Consider the following 23523-nt stretch of genomic DNA (forward strand, 5'->3'; position numbering starts at 1 on the left):
CCATAAATACCGTTGTTTCTGTCTGCAGTCACCGGGTCTACTATAGCATGTCACATTATAATAAGAGATAATAAACACTGGGTTATCAAAATAGCAAGGTTGAAAAATAACAAAATTCAGAATTTGTAATAATTTAGCATTTACTTCGTCCTCAGCTAGTTTGAAAAGTCACAAGTACGGTTGTCTATGTAGTGCTATAGTGTAAATTCTTCCATTTCTCAATTTAGGGGATATTTAAAAAAAAAAAAAAAATTGCATGTTTAGGGGTACAAACAGACCCATTAAAAAGTAAAATCGTTTCTGTAGGATGAGAACTAGACAACTAAAAAAGACACCCCAAAAGTAAAAGAATTTAATTTTTCATCCTACATTGATTTGAAATATATATTGACCTCGCACCTTATATCTCATTCTCGCATTGTTGAAAAAGTTAAATGTTGATTTCATGTAAGGAAATTGCTAGTGTTATATTCCGGAGTGTGGTCAATATGAAATAGGAAATAACTCATGTCAGTACCTGTCGATCCACTGAACACGTACCTAGCCACATGATAAAGTGGCATTGCACACAATGTGAGGCCCAAAAGCTACGCTACTAAATGTATTTATTGATTTTGGGTAGAACCCCTCATTGAAATCTTATTAATGTTACCATGGATACTTTTTTCATGGGGAGACAATGTAGATAGTTTTTTATACAACTTGTATGATTTGTTGCAATTTGAACTGTAGGCCTTACAATACGTAAGCACTCAATAGAGTTAGTGTGACTAGTGACATACTATAGTTGGCGAGACAGCTGAAAAATAATCTATTTTTGGTTGAATACATCTACTGAAAAACAAACTATAAATTCAGTAATTTTAAATTGGTAGGACGTTACTATACTGATACAGGGATGTGTAATGGCCGGGGGTTCCATTGCTGTCCACTACCAGTCGCACGGTCATGGCCCAGTGAAGAAGTAGTATCTATTTTCACTGTCGATTCTCTACAACTGGTCATACGGTCGTAGCCCCATTTTTGAATACGAGATACTTTTTTCTCCACGATCAGTCGTACGGTTTCTAATAATCATCATTGTTGTTTTTCTTGTAATGACAAACATGACATCAGTGGTTTGAGAAATCGCACACACACAAACAATCAAATGATTGATCTAGTGCTTTGACCCCATCACCTCTCGCTCTGGTGACACTGCTGACCTATCGAGCGTACGCTTCCAAAACGACATAGAATCAATCTGTATAGCAAATCTGGTTACCATAGTAACAAAGCAAAAACCCAAACAAAGTACTTCATTTAATGGCGATATGGAATTATGGTCGGTATGTAAATTTCATGTGAATACCATACAAGTCATTGTTTTGAAATAATGCAATTTAAGTTTCCAAATGTCATGTCAGTTTCATTTCGAGCAGTCGAAATCAAAGCAACTAAAGCGAAGATTAAAAGAAAATGTTTTTGCTTGTTTGGGTGGGGGTGTACTCAACTTGGATGACTTGTGTAGAAGCTGACATTTATGACCTGGGGTATCTCAAGGTAGAAAGTCTTGGATGTATTCAGACGTTACGGTTAATCATGAAATAGTTCGCAAACTCATGTAAGCAGCCTTTTTATGGCCTCGATGTAGTTTAGAAGTTCCGACTCAAGTATTTTTTTAACTGTCTATTGTCCACGACCAGTCACACTGTCATGGCCCAGTAGTGAAGAAGTATTTTTTCACTGTCTATTGTCCGCAACTGGTCATACGGTTGAAACCCCATTTTTAAATACGAGAAGTAGCTTTTTCACTTTTTTTCTCCACGATCGGTCGTACGGTTTCTAATAATTATCATTGTTGTTTTTCTTGTAATGACAAACATAGTTTTAGCACCATTGGGACATCAATGGTTTGAGAAAACGCGCACAAACAATCAAATGATTGACCTAGGGCTACTTTGACCCCATCAATCGCCCTCTAGCTCTGGTGACACTGCTGACTTATCGAGCGATATGCTTCCAAAACGACATACAATCAATCTGTATAGCAAATCTGGTTACCATAGTAACAAAGCAAAAACCCAAACAAAGTACAATGTACTTCATTTAATGGCGATATGGAATTATGGTCAGTATGTAAATTTCATGTGAATACCATACAAGTCATTGTTTTGGAATAATGCAATTTAAGTTGATACATTTCAACAAGTCTAAATTTTATAAGACAGTTCCACTTTAAGTCATGGTAGTAAAGCTTATTTTCTTCGCAAGGACTTCTGAAACTCATACGAAATTACCTTCCGTTCACCCTAAATCTTCAATTCAAGAGTACGTACAGCGATCGAAAAACATTTTATTATAACACTTCACTTCACTTCCAAACACGGGTTTGTTTCGTGTTCGAATGTGGACAAGAGCGCCCGTTTCAGTCTGCGCCGAAAGTTGCTTCGTTGACGTAATTCGAATTTGACACCTCCTACCTTAAGTCACTGTGAACTTGTTTGTTTTTTTAAATAAATAAACCACACATCCAGGATTCGATCACTATAATTTACTATTAGCATGCAAATTGAAGGCGTACTGACCCCCCCCCCCCCCGTATTAGATTTGAAAGTTGAAGTTGAAAAACACTGACTGACACGTTGTGCATATACAAATGTACCATTATGATACCACACACGACCACAGTTGAACTAATTTGAACAAAAATAATGGATTTATACCTCGGTCAACACATCAAGACAGAGACTATCTACGTCGCTTTGTTCTGCGATGTACCAAATATAGGTCAGAACATTGAAATCACAATTACGTTTCATAAGGTATGCTTACACAGTTATAAACATTCCCAATATGTTTCTTCATTCAGCCCGAACATACTCGTGACCTAGGTTTTTACTTATTATCACCAGTATTATTTTTATTCATAAATTATCCGACGAGTATAGCCTGATATAACATGCTGATGAAGGAGAAAACAAATGAAATGATCATGAAATATATAATATTGAGATATTTTGTTTCTACTCGACTGCGATTCGTAGAGACAGGACCCTTTTATTTTCCTTGAAGTTACTGTTCCAGACAGGTCCTACAAAAATACATTTTCGAACATACACCCGACCGACTCTAACCTCTGTAACTCGGGGTCATCTTTCCTTCACACAATTGTACACAGTGTAGATCTACTGCTAACGAGTATTTATTTTCATTACTTTGTGCAAAGTTAAAATTGTTATTGAAAATTAAGTAAGGAAGAGTAAACGTATGTTGGAAAACTTTCTATGTGGTTTATATAAAAAGGCAATGAAAACATTTGACAACTATTATAGTTTCGATTGTGTAAAGAGGTTCTGAATATTATGAAATATTTCATATATTCCAGTAAGAGTGATTTGAAATTCAAAAGACCATTATTAACATTTTCCATCAGAGCCTGGGACTTTACCAAAGTTTCATTACCAGAAGTGTCATCTTGCTAGCTGATAAAGTTTGTAATATGTTCGGCAATGACTCAGTGGAACCGATTTTAGAGGCAAAACAACTTCAATACAAAGCCATGTTTTTGTATTTATAATAATTTGTATATACGGGTTGTCAATAAATTGATTTTTGACTGGTTAACAATGCTAACGGTAGCCCTTATAGAGACAGAGAATTGCCATCAAAGCAAACATGGACAACGATAACGAATATGAACACTTCTCTCACTGACTTTTTGTTGACTTTTCTGATAAACAACACTGCAGTATGAAAAGCTGTCATTATTTCTGTGTGCAGTAAACCATCGGTCTAGGACTTTTGTACAAAATTGTCCGATTGTCACATGCCGTGTAAATTATCAACTATAAGAGTACGATTGTCACTGATTTCACAGATCTTCAACAGGTTTATAACATACGACTATATTTGGCAAATTATTTTTTTTTAAAATAGGTCTACTATCATTTAAGACTAATTGAATTATAAGGTAATTACCAAAATTTTGATCTAGGTTGATATACGTAAAGTGAGTGTCCTACAGTCAACTTAGATTTCATGAATGGACCCTGATGACATTGATAGTACAGTGTATAATCGACCCAATTATGTCTCTGTGACCCCTAGCAACCTATGGTTGTGAATCAGCTCAAGGAGAGGTTGAATTGAAGCTGACATACATTACAATAGCTGTATTGTGTTTGTTTTGTGTGGTGTTATGTGTGAGAACAATTGAACGAACAATAAACAAACGTTAACTGGCACTATATACATGCACCATAAACCCTACGTAAGGTCTATGCATACACTTAAACTACATTCCACAATCTATTACTTGACAGCGTAGAAGCATGTGGACTCTAAATCTCTTCAACGTCGATCAAATGCCCCTCGACTTTCATGATCCGTTTATATTTTCCAGCTACCGTTCACCTGGATTATCATTCACGTGTTGTTTGAAGAGTTTATTTCTGAAGACCAACGAGACCTTGAACTTCTGGACTCACTTTCTACCACTGCTCTACTTTGTTTGGAAGTTGGTTGCTGTTTTCTATGACATTGACGTGCTTAACGACTGCTATACTTGGCCTTTGATTCTCTATTTGATTGCAGTGTGTATATGTCTCCTGGGTAGTAGCATAGCTCATGCCTTCAACTGCCTGTCTGCACACGCCCGTCATGTGTGCTTCTTCATCGACTATGCAGCAATCTATATGTACGCATTTGGTGGGAGTGTGGCCTATCGTTACTACACGTTTCCGGAATCGATGATCGGTGGAATGTTTCACAGATTGTACTTGTACATAGCTGTCTTCAACACCATTCTAGGTACTTCAATATCGTGCTTCTCACGGATAGGTGACAAGGAAAAGGTAAAGGGAGGAATGAGGCTGATTTCGTGTGTGACGTACTACTCTACGAGCACTATACCCTTAATAATAAGACTGGTTGATAATTACTCACAAGTCGACTCGATGGAATCGTTAACACCTTACGTAAGACAATTGATGTTATTTAGTCTGTCCGCTGTACTGTATGCCACCCATGCACCTGAGTGCATGGCACCAGGTATGTTTGACGTTGTTGGACACAGCCACCAGTATTTCCATATCAGCATAGCCTGTGCTTTTTATGAGCAACTCAATGCAATCAGGGGGGATTTCGTGAACCGCAGAGAGTATCTCGAGACACTTGATGACCCACCTACGTTGTTCTTCCCTGTTGGTTTATTTGTAATGGTGTTTCTCGCCTGTTCAGTGATTATCTATGCATTCAGTGTACTAATTACACGTAAAGACACCTGTAGAAAGTATGCCGGTAGACTGTTATTTACAGATTACAAAGTCACAGATAGTAAAAATGCAGACACCAACGATCTAAATACAAATGACTCTATATGTGCCTCAGAAAATAAAACTGAGTAGCTGTTCGAATGATATATTTCCTGAAATGCATTGAATATGTACACTCTTTGTCATAAAAGCTTAGCATTTGGGTGTTTGAGACACACACGATCCTTGTTTGAGACACACTGAATCCTTATCATAAGAGCTCAGCATTTGCCATTTGCCGTTTTGTGCAACAATTTAGTGTACATAAAATTACAGACCTGAAACAAGTCCCGACTTGACTCAACTATACAACTGTATATGAATAAGTATCAAACTCGTTAAGAATGTACTTGTTTTAGACGAAGACACTTCGTTCTATATTTCATATATCGTAATTTAATGTAACTCATTGGAATGTTTAAGTTAAGAGTTGATTTTAATATTTATTTGTTCCTATTGTATTTATTCCACTATTGATAATTTTATCAGGATTTTAACAGGACACAATGAATAGAGGCTGACTCGGGTATTACGTTGCAGAATTTCTTTGTATTAAAAGTGGGTTTTGTTTGAGATGTATTCAGTGGTGTATTGCTGTACGTATATTACGATGTACATGCAAATACGTCATGAGTTGTGTGTGTGTGTTTTTTAAACACAGGGGTTAGCGAGCGAATTAATTTTTGTGGTGAAATAAAACTTATTTTGTGTCATGTTGATCAATTGTCTCATTGATTTTTGTGGTGATATAAAACATTTTTTCTTCCTTCCCTGGCTAGTTTTCTCTCTGTAATTCACTCTTTATTGACTAAATAAAGACATCTTATCCATTCTTCTCCTCTTATCTAAATTAAAACACCCATAATCTTATAATTGCCAAGAGACCGGTTACATTAACACTTTGCTTTATCTCTTATCCTTTGAGAGATTATCACACTCATTTATGCATTAACTACTATAAAAGTATTATATATATAGTCAAAGACCCTCCACTGGTCTATAATATAGTATAATATTCACTCGATCAATCAATTGCAGGTTCGTTGCACCCTGTGGGTTGAACTATGATATTTCAGTGTCTGTGATTGCAATCACAAGATTGTGTGATTTAGCCTCTAAGGCAAAGTGAAGAAACGAAAAGTTGGTATTTATGCTGAAAGTACTAGTACATCATTTTCTGAAGCAATATTGACTTTGCTTGATTTTTGCTTGAAGTGACTTTGCTGTGTCGGCTAACCTTTCTAACACGTTATTAAATCAATTTAAACACTGCTTAATTAAAATATTGTGTAAAATTGTAAAAGTCACGATTATTAGGTCTGGTCGACATACATCAGTCATGTGCATCTGTCTGTGTGTTTGTCTGTCTGTCTGTATGTATGTTTGTCTATCTATCGATGTATTCCTGTCTGTCTGTCTGTCTGTCTGTCTGTCTGTCTGTCTGCCTGCATGTCTTTCTGTCTGTTGGTCTGTCCATCGGTGAATCAATGTATGTCTGTCTAGTTGTCTGTCTGCATGTCTGCCTGTCTAGATGTGCCTGTCTGTCTGTCTGTCTGTCTGTCTACCTACCTGCCTGCCTGCCTGTCTGTCTGTCTGTCTGTCTGTCCGTCCGTCCGTCCATCCGTCCGTCTGTCTGTCTGTCTGTAACAGACCGTCATCCTATGAATTCCATGATGAGCCTTGCATTGGTCAAGTAATACTTCTGTTGCTAATATGTTCTTTCTTTTGTCCATAACCATCGAAAATTTCACAAAAACAATATTTGTTGAAATAAACTTACTTATATGTTAATAAGGCTTTTCATTACCCATTATTTATCTCATTGAGTTCTCATACATGTCAATATAAAATGATTTGACCCTCGTGTGACCTTGAACTTACCATTATATTTTACAAAGAGCCCTGGTGATCATATTGTTTTTCAAAATTATTTTTTATTTTTGATATCTTATTGGCAAACCACATGCAAATAGCTTTGGTTTAATCCAAAATATATATCGGTTATCGTTGTCTAGTTCAGATAGATAGATGCATGCATGCAATTACGATTGTTAAAAGCTTTATGAACAAAAGCTGCTAGTATATATTGTGAACATTTTTCTTCCATTTGGTAAACTGTAAACCTTTGAAGAGTGAGCGCTAGCCTATGGTCTATATTAAGGACAAAACAATATAAAATGACACTGTGAAACCATGACTACAATGACGTCCCATTTCAAATATTATATAGTGTATATAGTGTCCGACAATGGAGTTTGACTTGAATGCCAAATATACTATCAGATACTACATGCATAGATGTTGACTAAAGAAAAGTTCAACGATCGACCATCCTATTTAAATTTGCATACACATACGATTTCCTGGTAATGTTTGTACCATCGGAGTCATCGTCTTCACTTTCACTTTGCGTAGACCACTGTTACATATCATGCTGTTGTAAACGTCTGCCTTCATTCCAATTTGTGAGATGTTATAACATACCAAGTGAAGTCAGCATTCAATATATAATACAGGAATGTCATGGAGTTAACATAATCCGGTTAGTAATCGTGTAATCTATTTAATATGCGAGGAAAAGTTTGGTTTCTTTTTCCACATTCTATTTGTTAAAATTCTCTTTAATAGAGACCAGGTTCTCATCGGAATTACGGAATCTGACAAATTTGAAACTTCTTCGCTGGCGGTCTCGTACGGAGCTATGAAAAATAAAGAAATATATATGTGTAAGGTTATTCGTTGTGTTGGTGAACGTATCGGTTGAGTAGTTGGCATCGGTGCTCGAATATGTTGGTCGTGGCGGTATGTACTCTCAAAGTATTGTCTGTATTTGACCTGCAGTGATTTCAAGTAAATCAATCAAACATACCTCAGAACATAACTACCTTCTAGTACATTATGAGATTAAAATAACATATATGTTATTTACTAGTGTTCGTTACTCCTGTCATTAACGGTGGATGTAACTATGGGATAGCTCTAGATATGATATAAAAAGTTAGCCTATTCTTGGCAAAAGCTTGTAAGAGAATATCTCAATTTATTTGTTTCGAAAGTATATGGTGTTTGACCTTGATTTAAAATTTGAAAAATAAATTTAAAAAATACTCACGACAGCTTCTATCGCAGTCGTTCGTCGGAATCCCTTCCCTAAGCATTTTATAACATTCGTCACATGTTTCGCAATGTCCAGATGGGGTACGATACTCGTCAGGATCACACCTCCTTCGTATTCGTAGTACACAGACGTCTTCACAGCCGTGAGTGTTTTTCCCTGCACGAAGACACTTGTGCCATATTTGACAAGTTTGGCAATGGCCAGTTAATGTACGATACTCGTCGGGATAACAACGCCTTCGTATGCGTCCTAGACATGCATCTTCACAGCTGCCAGTTTCGTTGCATACTTTACATGGCTGACAAAGACCTGTAGATGGTGAGTGGTATTCACCATCTGCGCAATCTGTGCCGGCCGTCGTTTTTGCCGAAATCAATACACATGCTGCCATGATGATGATGACAAGGAAGTATATGGCGATGAATATCGAACAATTTGTTGTAGTACTTGTCATATTTGTCACATATTATTAATATCGTTTTGATGCGACAAAAATGAAGTGCAAGAGATTGGGAATTGAGATGGACGCTATATTGCGCAATTGCGCATTGATTTTGAATGGTAAACGTCATTCCGTCATATATATTTTTGTCTGGGAAATCCCGTGTAAAACGCATTCAAATGGTAGAAGGCCAGTCCTGCTACCCCCGGCCAGCTGCCCTCCGGCCTTTTGCCCCTTGTCCGTTGCCCCCTAGCCCTGGTCATTTTGCACCCCCACCCCCGGCATTGTTTCAAGTGGCGATATATACCATCAGAATACCGTAAAAACTTGTTGCACACGTCTGTGTATAAATTTATTACACCATTACTAATGTGTCTTATAGCTGTTACTTGCATATTACATAACTAATCTGCCTAATTAATCATATTTACCAATTAGGAGATATTACTTGTTTTATTTCAAATGCTAAGGCATCAGTCCATCGCACAACAAACATTACATTACAAAAAAATACATAATGCTTACAATAATCAAAGGAAAAAGGAGAAACCTAATACATTTATATTTGCTGAGCAAAACAAACATGAGTTATAGTTCCAATACATGTTTTTATATAACGTAAAGATGCAGTAGATGTATTGTATGGTACACTATATAACAGTGGCAATCGACTTCAGCGTCCATTCTCTAACCAGAATTTTACCTTTCATGTGTTTAAGTCGTAAAAGTTTGGAATTTGATCTTGCTAAGCGCCATTGCTTACGTCATAATATAGCATTTGAAATGGGACGTCATTGTAGTCATGGTTTCACAGTGTCATTTTATATTGTTTTGTCCTTAATATAGACCATAGGCTAGCGCTCACTCTTCAAAGGTTTACAGTTTACCAAATGGAAGAAAAATGTTCACAATATGTACTAGCAGTTTTTTGTTCATAAAGCTTTTAACAATCGTAATTGCATGCATGCATGTATTTATGTATGTGTGTATGTGTGTGTATGTATGTATGTATGTATGTATGTATGTGTGTATGTATGTATGTATGTATGTATGTATGTATGTATGTATGTATGTGTGTGTATGTATGTATGTATGTATGTATGTATGTATGGTATGTATGTATGTATGTATGTCCGTCTGTGTGTCATAATTGGTTGATTCAGAAATAAATTAAAAAAATTGCAAACAGTTTTGGGGTAATGGCGAGAGGTGTTTCTTTTGGGGTGAGATCTGTGAATGCTTAATTACACTACTTTACATATCAATGGAATATATGTTAATTAAGGGGGAATTCAGTTGACATTATGGGTCTGAACACTGCTGTTATTGACTTGATATAACACCGGCTGCAAAACAACATAACCATGAACTTACCTCCAAATCACTAATTTACAAGAATATATACTTCGACACAGAATAACATTAATTCATTCAGTTACTGCTAGAAATGAATTTTGAAAATGAGAAAGTTTCATATGCGAACTACGCAAGTACAGATTGACGACGAGTCTGAAGTAGTAATGTCCATAATATTTATTCCATATCAAAAGCTCAAAGTGGACAGTATACAAATATTTCATAGTAACACGTGACGGACAGATATATTATCACTTTGATATCAATTCTAAATACATCAACTGTTTGTAAATGATGAAATCTTGTAAAATACATATAAATTCAAAAAAAAACTTGGTTAACATGTAAGTGACACAGAAAGATAAAATGCTTTCTTTTAAAAATTTCAATGTACAAGGCGATATTCTCTTACAGCAATCTTAGAGGCTAAACTGTCTTAACAACTGATAAATTCATTACAAACTTAGTTTGACCTCTTCACCTTTGACCTTTTCAAAGTCGAATGTGGTTCTGTTAATAAATAGTTCGATAAGAAATCTTGTCAACATCAGCTCTTAATACCTATATACAGAAGATATGGATTAAGTTCCATGTTGTTCCAAAATATAGCTTCAATCACATCGTGTGAACACTGTAAATCATACGTGAATCTGATTGAGTAGTGCGCATTCTCAGTCCCGTCTCTCGTAATGATTTGGAAAGTACACGAATAATTTCACTCTGGACCGGCCATTTTGAAATTTTTGTTCAACAAAAATTCTTACTTGAGAATTAACTTCGGGAGTATATCCCAACATATTTCTATACGGAAATCAAGCTATATTTAAACCGTAAGACAAACACAGTTGCTGTATATGGATAGATTACACAAGTGGGTGATATCGGTGCTTTGGTTTTTGTCGATATATAATCACATTGTAATGGAGATAGTGTAAACACAGAATGAGGTTCATTATGCGACCACTTGAGGAGAACTTGCTATCCGAGACACCACCCTACTGTGAACGTAACTACATCACTGTCCACGGGTAGCTTATGTCAGCATATTACAACAACAATTTTATTTTGTGTCTATATTAGTTTGACTACAGCTTGATTCCCGTAATAGTTTAAGTACGGGAAGGCCGTCATGAACTTGAGAACTTTACCCACAGAGCAGTCATTTCTATATTGTTATAAGTAATAACTTGTAAAGGATGGGGCAAGCAATAACAAAAACATACATTGAGATTAAGTACAATTGAACTCTGAAACAACTTTGACATTGACTTTGAAATGTAACTGTCAAACTACAAAATGACATGAAAAACACATACACTAAAAATATATCAAGTGATTTACTCTGCCGATAAAGTGACAATTGAAAGCACCGTAGTGATTTGTTATGTTGTCATGGTGATGAACAACTCGCAGGTTTCAACAATCCAATGCACTTACATAAACATATGCACATACTCTAATCTTTGCTGACACAGCAAAAGGTGTGTACTACGAAATAACTATATGTGCACTACATATTACTTGTGCACTATGTAACAATATATGAAAACTTGGTAATTGTGATTCCTAACGTAAGATCGTCGATAGGAGACTCAGATCTTGACAAAATCCAAAAATACCAAATTGTTTGATGACAGAAATACAATGTGAATAATCAGGCTATACAAATCTTGCTCAACCTTTTAAATAGTAATGTGTATATCTGTGTTATCCTGCAAGTGTCCATTGTGATGTAGAACTTCATAGCTGTGACTCTTTTGGAAGGTGTATCTAAAGCCTGAAAATTTTACAAAATTATGTACAAAATTTTTAAAAAGACAGATTTTAACCTGTGTTAAAGATAACAACCTCTTGTTTTATCTCTCCCTGTCAATGTCTATAAGTTAAGCTTTCCATAAAATTTGTCTCAATTAAATTGTCCTACTTTCTCCTTTCTGCTATTTTAACGCGATTCAATTGTCATGAATTTGTAATGACTGTGTTTGGCGTCTGATCCCAAACAAAGTAATTACACATTCATGACACAATAGTGTCTCCTATACAACGTGTACATAACAAGTTGGACGCGTTGAAACATGAAATAAAGGATTTATGTCGTGTCGTCCTACGTCACAGCGACGACGCGCGTCTATGTCATTGATCCCGTTGTGTCCGGGTAAACACGTGATCAGAATCACTATTTTTTTTAATCTCTTTTCTTATGTCAAGCTTGTGCAGATATAATATTATTCTCCTATATGTTCGTTCACACAGACAGAAACTAATAATGACGTGAAGGATTTTGTGTCAAAAAGTGGGGTTTTTTTTGTAATTCTGGCTTCTCATGTCACTCACATGTTTCGCGGTTCAATGAAGGAAAATAAGGGTAATAATATTTAATGATACCATGCACAATCAAAACTATTGTCAGAAAATATTAATTATATACACTGGTCGTCTTACGACAACCTGGGTCTACGTCACTGTGTATTCGGTGCTCGAAATACAAGTCAAAACGTTCCAAAACGCCATTATATTTTACTATTTTTCATAATAAATTTTTGAGAAGGTATAATTACATTATTCCCAATATGTTGCATTATTCAGCTGGAATACTTGTGACCTGTGGGGCCTTGTCACTAATCGTCTGGCGACTCGTAATTACAAGACCCTTCAGGTCACCCGTATTTTCCTTGGCTGAACGAAGAACAATAAGGGTAATAACATCTAACTAAATATCCGGTTTTTATTCCAGGCTACTTGTTCCAGATTTGAACTTCATTATGTAATTTAAAATATCGAAGTTGAGTTTTATGTTTTAAAGATGTGTGTAGCAGAATTCAAGATGTGAACTGCTAACATAAGTATTCACTTTATTTAAAAAGTTTCACTGAGAGAAAAATAACCTATTCTGCTTCAAGAATATATTCATAAGAATTATCAATTAAATTTAAAATTACATCAACTACAGTATTATGTAAATGTTCGCTATATCAAAAAAAAAGGGAGTGAAATTCACAACCGTCCAATCGCATTGTAACGGAATTCAAATCCATACCTCGAGAAGATTGTTTATTTTTCTCTTGTTTAGTTTGTAAATGACAATCTTTAATATTCAGAATCTTCCGATTCTGTATCACTTATTTCAGACGGCGAACAAAGCAAACTTGAACGTGTGTCCATATATGTCGACAACTGTCGTAGATGGTCGGCCTCGAACGACTGTCTCCTAAGTAACGGAGCAGGTTTTGAATGCCGGTTCGGTAATTCCTTCTTTGGTGAGGATCGTTGATGCAATGGAGAGTTTGTTGTGGTGATGTTGGCGCCGATATCCGGTAATGGTGGGTTAGGGTTAATGTTCAAAGGAGGAAATACCCCTAGTCTTCGATGCGAGAGTTCGTCGAGAAGAAGTGCTCCTGACCCCCTGCGTTCGAGCAGGGCGCCTCGCGGAGATCTTCGTCGTGTAGATGGGGAAGTGGGTGTTAGGCTTTCAGAAGAGCTTTGTGTACTTCGTGATGGGGAATTCAGGGAAAGATGTTTACTGCTTCCTTTCACGTCTTTGTCGTGTTCAGCGCTTAGCTGACGAATATGCTGCGGTACACTGATGCTGTGAATGGTCTGTCTCTTTAGTAAAGGTGGTGGCATGCTAGGTAAAGATCCTCTTCTACTTGAACGACCGCCACGAAATTGCTGTTGATGATCAGTCAAGGTTTCAGCCGATCCTACAGATTTGTCTCTATGGTGAGCTGAAGGCGCTGACAACGACTTTTTGGGCTCTGTATTCACGGTTAGCAACGACGAAGTTTGAAGAGCGTCAATACTTTGGCGTCGTGTGATTCGTCGCCTTTGAGAAGGTGGTGTGGGTGGGGGACTTGGTGTTGCCCCTTTATGTCGTTGAGGAACCAATAACTGTATTTGTCCGTTACCATCTCCATTTGCTGGATGTGAAGAAAGTTGTAGGGGTTCCAGAGACCCACGGCGACCTCGTGCGCGAGCTCTTGCTAGTGCTTGAGCGTCGCCTGGGTAATTTTCTAAAGTCGCTTTCAGCTCTTCCCGTCGGGTTTTCAATACAGATGCACTGTGTTCAGGCGATTCGGGTATCGATGCAGTATTCAGTGTTAACGAATCTTCGGTAGGAGAGCTTGAAACATGCTCGGCATTTGTAACAGCGCCCTCAACATTTATAGTTGCTGAACTTTTGTCTTTCCTTAAGTTACTTGCCATAGGCACAGGGAATTTGAAAATAACATCACTGGCCTCATCATTCGACGAATTACTTGGTACCGGGCTTGGGGTTGCCGAATTTGCTCGTATTTCAATATCGGAAGGCGTTGCACATTTATAAAACGGGGGACTGCTGGACAATGCAGACGGTACATCAAGGTATTGTTTGGTTTCTCGTTTATGTCTGTTGTTATTAGTGGTAATGATGATCACTTCCTTGCCCTTGGCTTTGCAAGCGTCCACCAACAGTTTTAAAACTTTAGCGTCACCAGAATCGACCGCGTAAACCAGGGCTGACGACCCACGCTTATCTTCCAACCGAGGGTCAGCATCGTACTCCAGCAAAAATCGAACAACTTCGTGACCAGCATTTTCTATACAAGCATACATCACAGCAGTTTTCCCATGTCTGTCTTTAACGTTGGGATTTGCTTTATTTTCAAGCAAATATTTGACCATTTTGGCCCTACTAACGCTTTGTGCGTCTTTGTGTTTGGTCATACATGAAATCATAAGTGCGGTTTGTCCTTCGTCATTAACACCGTTGATATCTGTACCACCTTCGATTAATAACCGTGTTAGTCGTAATCTCCCGAGCCATGCAGCTTTCAGTAGTGCGTTCCCCTCTGTCAAAATAGGCTCAACATCACCTTTAGTGAAAACGGTTTTATTCTCCATTTTCATGGTTGTAAATTCTTCTACAGTTTGAGCTAGGTTTGGAGAGCGAAACTTGGTGCTGATGTCTATATGTATATAAATATAAAGTTCACGAAAACATCTAAATTCTGCGCCCTCTTTTGACAGTCTGGTAAATCAAATAACACTTCGTTTACGACAACGAGGAATTCTCCGGAGCTCGACAACCAAAGGTGATGGTCCCGATCACGTGATCAGTTAGTTTCCTGGGTGGCCGACCGTTTACCAGGACCTACAGATATGTACAAGAGAGAGGAGAGTTGGGTGGTCAGTAAGAACGCAATGTGTTCAATGTGTGTGGCCTGTACAGGCTACGTCAATCCTATTGTGTGGTCTGTTCACAGCACATTGTGTGGTTGGGTTCTAGGACGTATGTGCTAAAATCAATTCTTCTATTCAAATGACGTTCTATATTGTACTTGTCCTTAACATAAGCTTACTGCCAGGTAAAATCAAGAGTCGTCCTACTTTTTAAAAAAAAATCTGTTAAAAGGCAACACATTTGTACATGTCTTGGCGATTTGTATAATTCTCACTTTCTCTCTGATTACACTCTACAACCAATAGACACTGGTGGACTCTACCAAAACAACCGTCTGACCACACCGGTCGCCACCAACTATATTATCATCATTGTAAAGGTGACTCAGTAGACATCAGAGACATCGACCTGTGTGCTCATAAGTATACCCATTAACCTGGTGGAAGTTGGAAAGTAGTACTGTGGAAACATGATATGAAGTTCAAGTTGACAGGTAAACAAACCAAGTACGTTCGCTGTTACACAGACAAGTAAGAAACTTGTCTGTGGCTGTTATAAGTGTCTAATAGTAGTAAACAAAACAAAATGATGGACGTGCTACGGTAACGGTATATTAAAGTGTAAATATTTATCTGTGTATTTTGTTGACTATATTTTTAAGTGTTGACAGAGGATATGCTGATCAGACGTGAGTGTATATTTGATACTTGACGTTTTTTCAAGACTTAGAACTAACCCATACCTCCGAGTAATTATACGCATGCCTCCGAGTAAAACGTTTATGGTAAGTGCTATGCAAGGTCACTGTGTCTGTTTACTAGAAATACCAGCGTTGATGTCGGTCCAGCAAGGTGGTAAACGTTGTGATACAAACGTAAACATTATGTGTATTGTATGCCTATGTGTACAGCTAACAGTCGGGAATAACCGCCGATCGGGATACACGCTTTACCTCGATTGGGATCATTTATGTGTCGAGAACGGGATAACTGTGGTATCCCAAAGGATACAAAACGCTCTAGCACACGTAACTTACGCCATGGTGCACAGGGAAACAGGTACACGTACTTTTAAATTTACTTTCGAAGACATTCGAAAAGCCAGGGTTTCGACGTAGAATAACTACGATAATTTCACTGTACACATGCGCCTGAGAAGTTCTGCAGTCTTCTGGCAATCGGGAATTACCGCGTTAATCGAAACGATGTATAATTTGTATGTCGTAAAACCAATTATACCTGTCAACAATTTAATTCGAGTCAAACAATTGTTCATCCCAATCGTGATAATCCAGGAGGTACATTGCATAATATTATTCCCGATTTGAGTAAGTATACCAATCGACAATTATTCCTACTGACTGTGTGTACAGGAAAGTACAACTAACCAACGTGTGGGTCCAAAGATCTTTGAATGTGAGATCAACAGGGTAGATTATTTGTTTTGCTAACGATGTGGGTTTTTTTAATCGTTAAATAAACTTTATTAATTGTATTAATTCATTCATTCTACCATTGTCTATGTTGATTATTTCAATGTTATTATACAATGTACTAATTTTACTATGATTATATGTAACTTTGGTTTGTTTTGTTTTGCTTGGGACATTCTGGTCTAGTTTATTTGATCTTATTTCATTTTTTTCAAATTCACAAATTACTTGTGAAATTATACTTTTATTCTATTCTATTCTATTCTATTCTATTCTATTCTTATTATTCTATTCTATTCTATTCTATTCTATTCTATTCTATTCTATTCTATTCTATTCTATTCTATTCTATTCTATTCTTAATTTATGGCAATTGATGGCGATGACAAACTGTCAGTGGCCTACCCATAATACACCTGAATGAATATGTCAGTAATTACGTACATAAGGACATACCTCAAATACTACACTACACTACACTACACTAGTAGTGATCAAGTATGATTTGAAACAACATACGTATACTTTAAAGTATTACAAGTATTCGTGATAGAAAGGAACTGTTAATCAATTTAATATGCATTCCGTAAAACTAGTACATTGGAGAGGCTTGAACTCAATGCTAATCGCAAAAATGATGTTAAAGCGCCAGACACAATCAAACTGATTGTTTGAACATCGAAGACAGACATATAGACATGTCACTGGAAAAATAGTACTGGCATACTTTACACGCTTCTTAATAAGTTTATGTTTAAAAGTAGCATTGATTACGTCACCATATAGTAGAAGGGAGAGTACTTTACTTGTTGAAGTAAATCTAGAGTACTTATTGAAATACCGTGTTATGGCATGTAACACGTTGAACCCGTTGTATGTAAAACATGACAGTACAACCCACGCTGCGTTCAATCGAAGACCTGTAGGTGGGGTAATAAAAGAACTATTTCACTCACAAACGGTGATTCGAAATCTCATACGCGAAAGAGTCAATGACAAAACATCCACTTTCGATGCATAAATATCGAAAATGGCCATAAGCTATGCGCAATTGCAAGACGTAAACTTACTTCACAGACACAACAAACTAAATAATTAAGCAGCAAAGTGACCTTGTTTCCTACCCAGAGTGGATATAGTGAATGGAAAGTATGAATGACTCCAGTGGACGAATGGAGATCACTGGCACCATTACCCCCCCCCCCACACACACACACACACACACACACACACACACACAGAAATTAAAAAAAAAACTATGAACTTCCCCATACTACCCTTCCTACCACTATGGCGCAATAGTCTGACAGCTACTACAAAATTACATCGAAAACTGTGTCTCCAGCACACTAATTCAAGTAATTTACATTACAGCATGCATATTACAAGGGCGACTGCTTTCAATACTGTTCATACGATGTGAATATAAACATTTTATAGACACTGGCTTCGTTAAAATGTTCTTTAGGCTGTTCTCTAGAGTTGTATTTCGAGCTCAACAAATATCTGAAATACTCTATTGTTTTTGCATAAATATTGCCACCATTGACATCTGTATACTGAGATATTTAACTGGGAAACATAATCAAAAATGGCATGACAAAACAGAGGTTTCCAATACAGTTGTCTACAAAAGTAAATGCCTTTTCAAGGTCTGTTTGGCAAGGCCATGAAAAGCAATACCCTACTGTATATATATACATGTAATTCGATTTTACACCGTCGGTGGCCCGGTAAACAGATTATATCGCCCTCACAACTTTACATATACATGAGGCGTGCTTCGCGGAATATAACAAAGAAGTTCAAGACTGGAGAATGCAGAGTACGCCCAACCTCGTCACGTGAGGCGTAATCAGTGGCTCGTGTCACCAATCCCTGTAAATCAAACCTGGCAATCTTCATGACTTTTGTGTTTCCTTTTTGAGAGGTTTTCAATCAAGACTTTACAATGTTTTCATTGTGTGTACACGTTTACAAGCTGTAGTGCGTACGTTAGTCTAAGTAGATTGAATTTTTTATGCGGACTTGACAGATACCGAGTTCGAGGTCAAAGTTCAAGATTGTGCACAAATAGTTATTTAAGGAAAGACAAGCGCACGAGAATGAAAACAAAGTAAACGCAGAGTCTATTAGAGAGGGCGCCATGATACATGTTTGCACCCCCTTTGACTTGCCAACTTGCCATACCTTCACTGTTTATTTGCACCTTTTTATTTTCTACTATAAAAGACGGCTATATGCTAATGTGAATGACAGCCCGTACTACTTGCATTAAATCTAGTTTGGATACTTAAAAAAACATGTATTATATCACATTTTCCCCAATGTATACTTTATCTGTAATGTATTGTTATCAGTGCGCCTGATAGTAGATTAAAAATATTATTTAACATATAAAATTTACTTTTAGCGATATCACAATATAATTCATGTGTGAAAAAAGTAATCAAGTACATACAGCAATCAAGGTGTTTTTCATTGTCAAAGTCAAATCCAATAGAAAACTGAAGGAGTGTGTCGTTTCTCTCTGAACAATTAGGTCGCTTGAAGGAAGGAGAACTAAGACCAGAGACAGAGACAGACAACTGTAAAGGAGACAAGATCGTCTCAATTGCGGAGTAAATGAAGACTATGTAAAGGCACATATATGCTAATATTTATAACACAACAAAGGCAATACAGACTTCTATTCCTCAACCGATCGGAGTTGTCTGTTCGGGTTATTTCAAAACATCTGCAACTATCAACTGTATCAGTGAGAACGTAATAACAGACTGTCTAATTTACCAATATGTATATATTGTTGCACCTGTTATGAGGTAGCTTTTTTTTTTAAAAATGCCGTGGTAACACAACGTATTACGGTGGAGCTTTATTCTTTGGGACACAGACAAGTAAGAAATTTTGGATAAAATCAAATGAAAAAACAACAAGTAAATATACGCACAGGTTCCAGTTTGTTGTTTTGACGATCTCCTTCGGGAAAAAAAACGCTTTGCAAGTACAATGTAACAGTCTTCCGATCGCGAGAAACACTATCAGTTTGAATTTCATGAAATGAGTCTTGTTGTCCTTGAAATCACGTGTGCTGTATGTAGCTTAATATTGCAACCCTAGCAGTAACACGAGCTGAATTTAACATAGAGGCTCTGATGTTACGGAGACCCCAACTTAAACATATCTAAAACAGTACATCGTAAAATGCATCTACACTGAGTTTTACCAGGTTTACCTCAGAAATAGAGCAATTTGAGATGTTTAAATAGACGCGGCGCTTTATTTGCCTGGATAATTAATTTATCACTTGTTCTTTGCGTTTCTCAGGTAAGAGTATTGTTACGCAGGTAAACTTACGACGATAGGTGTTGAACGTTTTTTTGTGTTGACTGTACGTGAAAGAACATTACCACTGATACAGAGTACAAAAATGAACTTACGTGAAGGTATACTCGTTACCGGCACACCGTCGATAAATTAACGTTGCACTGTGAGTATATCTACCTGGATGTCGCTCTTACTCTTCGTACTGCTATAGTACCTGTACGTGCTATGGCAGATTCATTACAACAGAACTGTGTAGACAGCTAGCTCAATGTTTTTGACGCGAGACGTGATTACAATGAAACGGTAATTTAAAATCTAGCTTGAGCTCATGGGATAGGCGACCAAGGAGTCTGCGTATGATCCGTATCGACGTACATTGATGGTTTCATATTCAATATCCATGACGTCAGAAGTACTTTCCACGCATATATTGTGGTCATTACCATAAATTAAGATATGTGAACATTTCGCGATGACAATCCAAGGTATATATTTACGTCAACAAAATACACTTCCGTCAGAAATGATATCCCAGAGGTACTTTCCTTGGGATGTTATGTAGTTCTTTCCACCGATAACCTTCACTGAAATAGAAAGGTGCTAAATTTTCTAGGAAATCTATATTGGTCGAATGAAAAGACAAACCAACATGTATAGCTTTGAATTTACATCTGGTTGTATTCGATGTTGTCTGTTGGGAGGCATTGCTTCCGCGTCTCCAAATGAATTCGACAGATTGATATAACATTGACTTTGATCGAAAGACACGTTCAGGTTTGGACAATGGCGTCTTTTGCGATTTGTAGCAGTGTTATGTATTCCTTTTAAAAGCTGTCCTAAGGGACCAATTGGCATTTAAGAAGTGACGTCGCAGTAAACGTGCACGCGAAACCTTTCAGTGTCGTTAGACTAAGAACTTACTTTGATAAATTATCATGGTAAAACTAGAGTAGCATTACACATAAATCACCCCCCCCCCACCCCACCCCCACCAAAACCAACACCACCCCTTCACCCATCCACCCACCCACTACTATAGAAGCCGTTGTCGCTGGTAAGGGTTTCAACTTATCTGAGCTATGTAGTATGCTTCGCCTGTTTTATTTACATCTATCAACCAACCATCGGTTTGATCCGAGAATTCATCTTTCAAGATTGGTTTGTAGAGATTGGTTGGTGGAATGGTGGGTGGGTGGGTGGTTGGTTGGTTGGTTGGTTGGGTGGATGGATGGATGGATGGATGGCCGGTGAATGGATGGCTAAGCACCTGACTGGATGGATGAGTGGGTGTGTGTCTGGTTGCTTGGTCGGTTGACTGACTGACTAACTGACTGACTGACTGACTTACTGACTTTTTAATGACTGAAATATGATTGGTTTAATATTTAATGATCAGAACGTAATTAATTGATCATAAGCATTAAGAAATTGGTTTATATTGTTTAATAGACACTATAATATATGGTATACTGATAACGAAATATGGCAGGGATCCCGTTGTGTCATGAGTGGTCAAAACTGGAGTAATGAATTAACGGATGGGTGTAGACCTAGAACAGATACTGTAACAGTAAAGCATCGACCTTTTCTGAAGGTGTTCAACTGAAGGAAGTCAATTGTACATGCAAATATTAAAGGTCATTGACCCATAAGGTGAACTATAATTCGCACATGCACTGCATGCCATATGTAATGGATCAGTTCCCTGGATTTTCCTTATAGATGAGACTTTTGGAAGTGTGAATTTCCTAATTGAATTGATATATACGGCACGGTTTAATGCCGTTGTAACGTAATATAATATGCATTACAAAATTAAGTTTTTCTTACTGTGTATAGACTTGTAGGTGTTAACTACTTTAGGCTAGGTTATAGTAAACCTACCTTTAATACAATATATCAATACGTTAGTAATTTGTCTCAAGTCAAAGTGGTCATATGGATGAGGATTGGGTATTTATTTTCGATTTTTAATTTATAAAACAACTATATCATGGCTTCCTACTCCAAAGATCAACGTGAAACAACACATGCCAACTCAATACATTGCCAAAATATTTAATGAATGATTGTTCACTAAAAATATGGTTGCCATTAAGTAAAATGTTATATGAGCACCAAAATTAATGCATGTGTATGGTTATCTGGTTCTGCATTATCTATAGACATGATCTTTAGAGAGAGTTTAGCAACACATAATTGCTACAAAGTATCTGCAATATGTACGTAATAGCTTAATTTTGATTGTATATCAATAAAGTCTATGATTGAAAGTTGTTTAGGGGCGAGATCAATAAAAAAAAACTAAATTCATTTAGTTTGGGGGTGGGGCCTGGGTTTTTTTTAAATCCATTTTAGTTCTCTTCCGACAAAATCGATTTTGCTTTCAATTGAATTTGTTTTGCATCCCACAATATTGTGCTCACGCTACCCATTGCTTGAATATGGTATCAAAATACCAGAATTGAAAGAATTATGCTATGCATTACATATTATCTGGAAGTTTTTGGCCTTGGCCAAAAGCAACAGATAATATGTAATGCATAGCATAATTTGTGACAGTGGTGACGCAGATGAAAATCACTTTCTTCTAGTATGTTCCTTTTACGACGATGAAAGGAAAAAAATACATCCCAATAGAATTCATAGCCGAGCCAAATTTTAATAAATTCATAAGACTGATGAGAACAAACAAACCTGAACTTCTGACATCATTATGTAAATTTGTATACAATGCATTTAAACAAAGAGAGACGCTTCCAAGTGAAATAATGTAATACTAGTATTTATTCCAACCTGGTCCAATGATATGTGACTTTGACTTTGACTTTGAGTTTGTTGTAAATCTCTTACGTTGTATATGGGCCGGAGGCCGTGTAAAGTAATAAACATATTATGATTACACATTATCTGGAAGTGTATTTTGTTGTGGCAAAGCTGAAAGATATTTTGCGGATATGCACTTGGTAAAAGACTTCTCCTGAAGTTTAATTTGTTCCAAAAAATCCCGAATAAGAGCGAAACATTTCAAGACTTTCAGCCAATATTTAAGAAGTTAAATCATGTATACATTGTACAAATGTAAAATTCAACACTTCATGAAGGGAAATGTAATACATCTTCTACGTCGTGTAGGGTCGTTCGGCTTGAAGACGGCACTGTAACATGTACTCGTCCGATGCCGTAATATGGTTTGAATAATACAACTTCTTCCGTATAGAAACGAATGTATCTGTCACATAAAGCTGACGTCCTCGTGATATTTATCCTAATTAGCCAGGCAATGAAGAAGAATCAGGGTTTGGTGCATGTATTTTTAACAATCAATGGCACCCATCGTACTCTGCCTTTGTGTTACCTACAGAGCACTTAATGAACGTTCCCATCTTACAC

At 37.0% G+C, this 23523-nt stretch overlaps 1 protein-coding gene and 1 pseudogene across 1 annotated transcript; one reads left to right on the plus strand and one right to left on the minus strand.

Moving 5' to 3' along the window:
- The first annotated feature begins 4313 nt into the window (after positions 1-4313).
- LOC144447121 (membrane progestin receptor gamma pseudogene) lies at positions 4314-5387 on the plus strand (annotated as a pseudogene).
- A 7910-nt stretch (positions 5388-13297) lies between these two features.
- On the minus strand, positions 13298-15097 carry LOC144447122 (ankyrin repeat domain-containing protein 34C-like). Its single transcript, XM_078137026.1, has one exon. The coding sequence runs from the start codon at positions 15095-15097 to the stop codon at positions 13298-13300; it is 1800 nt and encodes a 599-aa protein (XP_077993152.1).
- Between the last annotated feature and the right edge of the window lie 8426 nt (positions 15098-23523).

Source organism: Glandiceps talaboti, chromosome 16 (assembly GCF_964340395.1).
Source record: "Glandiceps talaboti chromosome 16, keGlaTala1.1, whole genome shotgun sequence".
Classification (NCBI taxonomy): Eukaryota; Metazoa; Hemichordata; class Enteropneusta; family Spengelidae; genus Glandiceps; species Glandiceps talaboti.

Coding starts and splice junctions, on each gene's coding strand:
- LOC144447122 (XM_078137026.1), bottom strand. CDS start 15,097: ATGAAAATGGAGAATAAAACCGTTTTCACTAAAGGTGATGTTGAGCCT.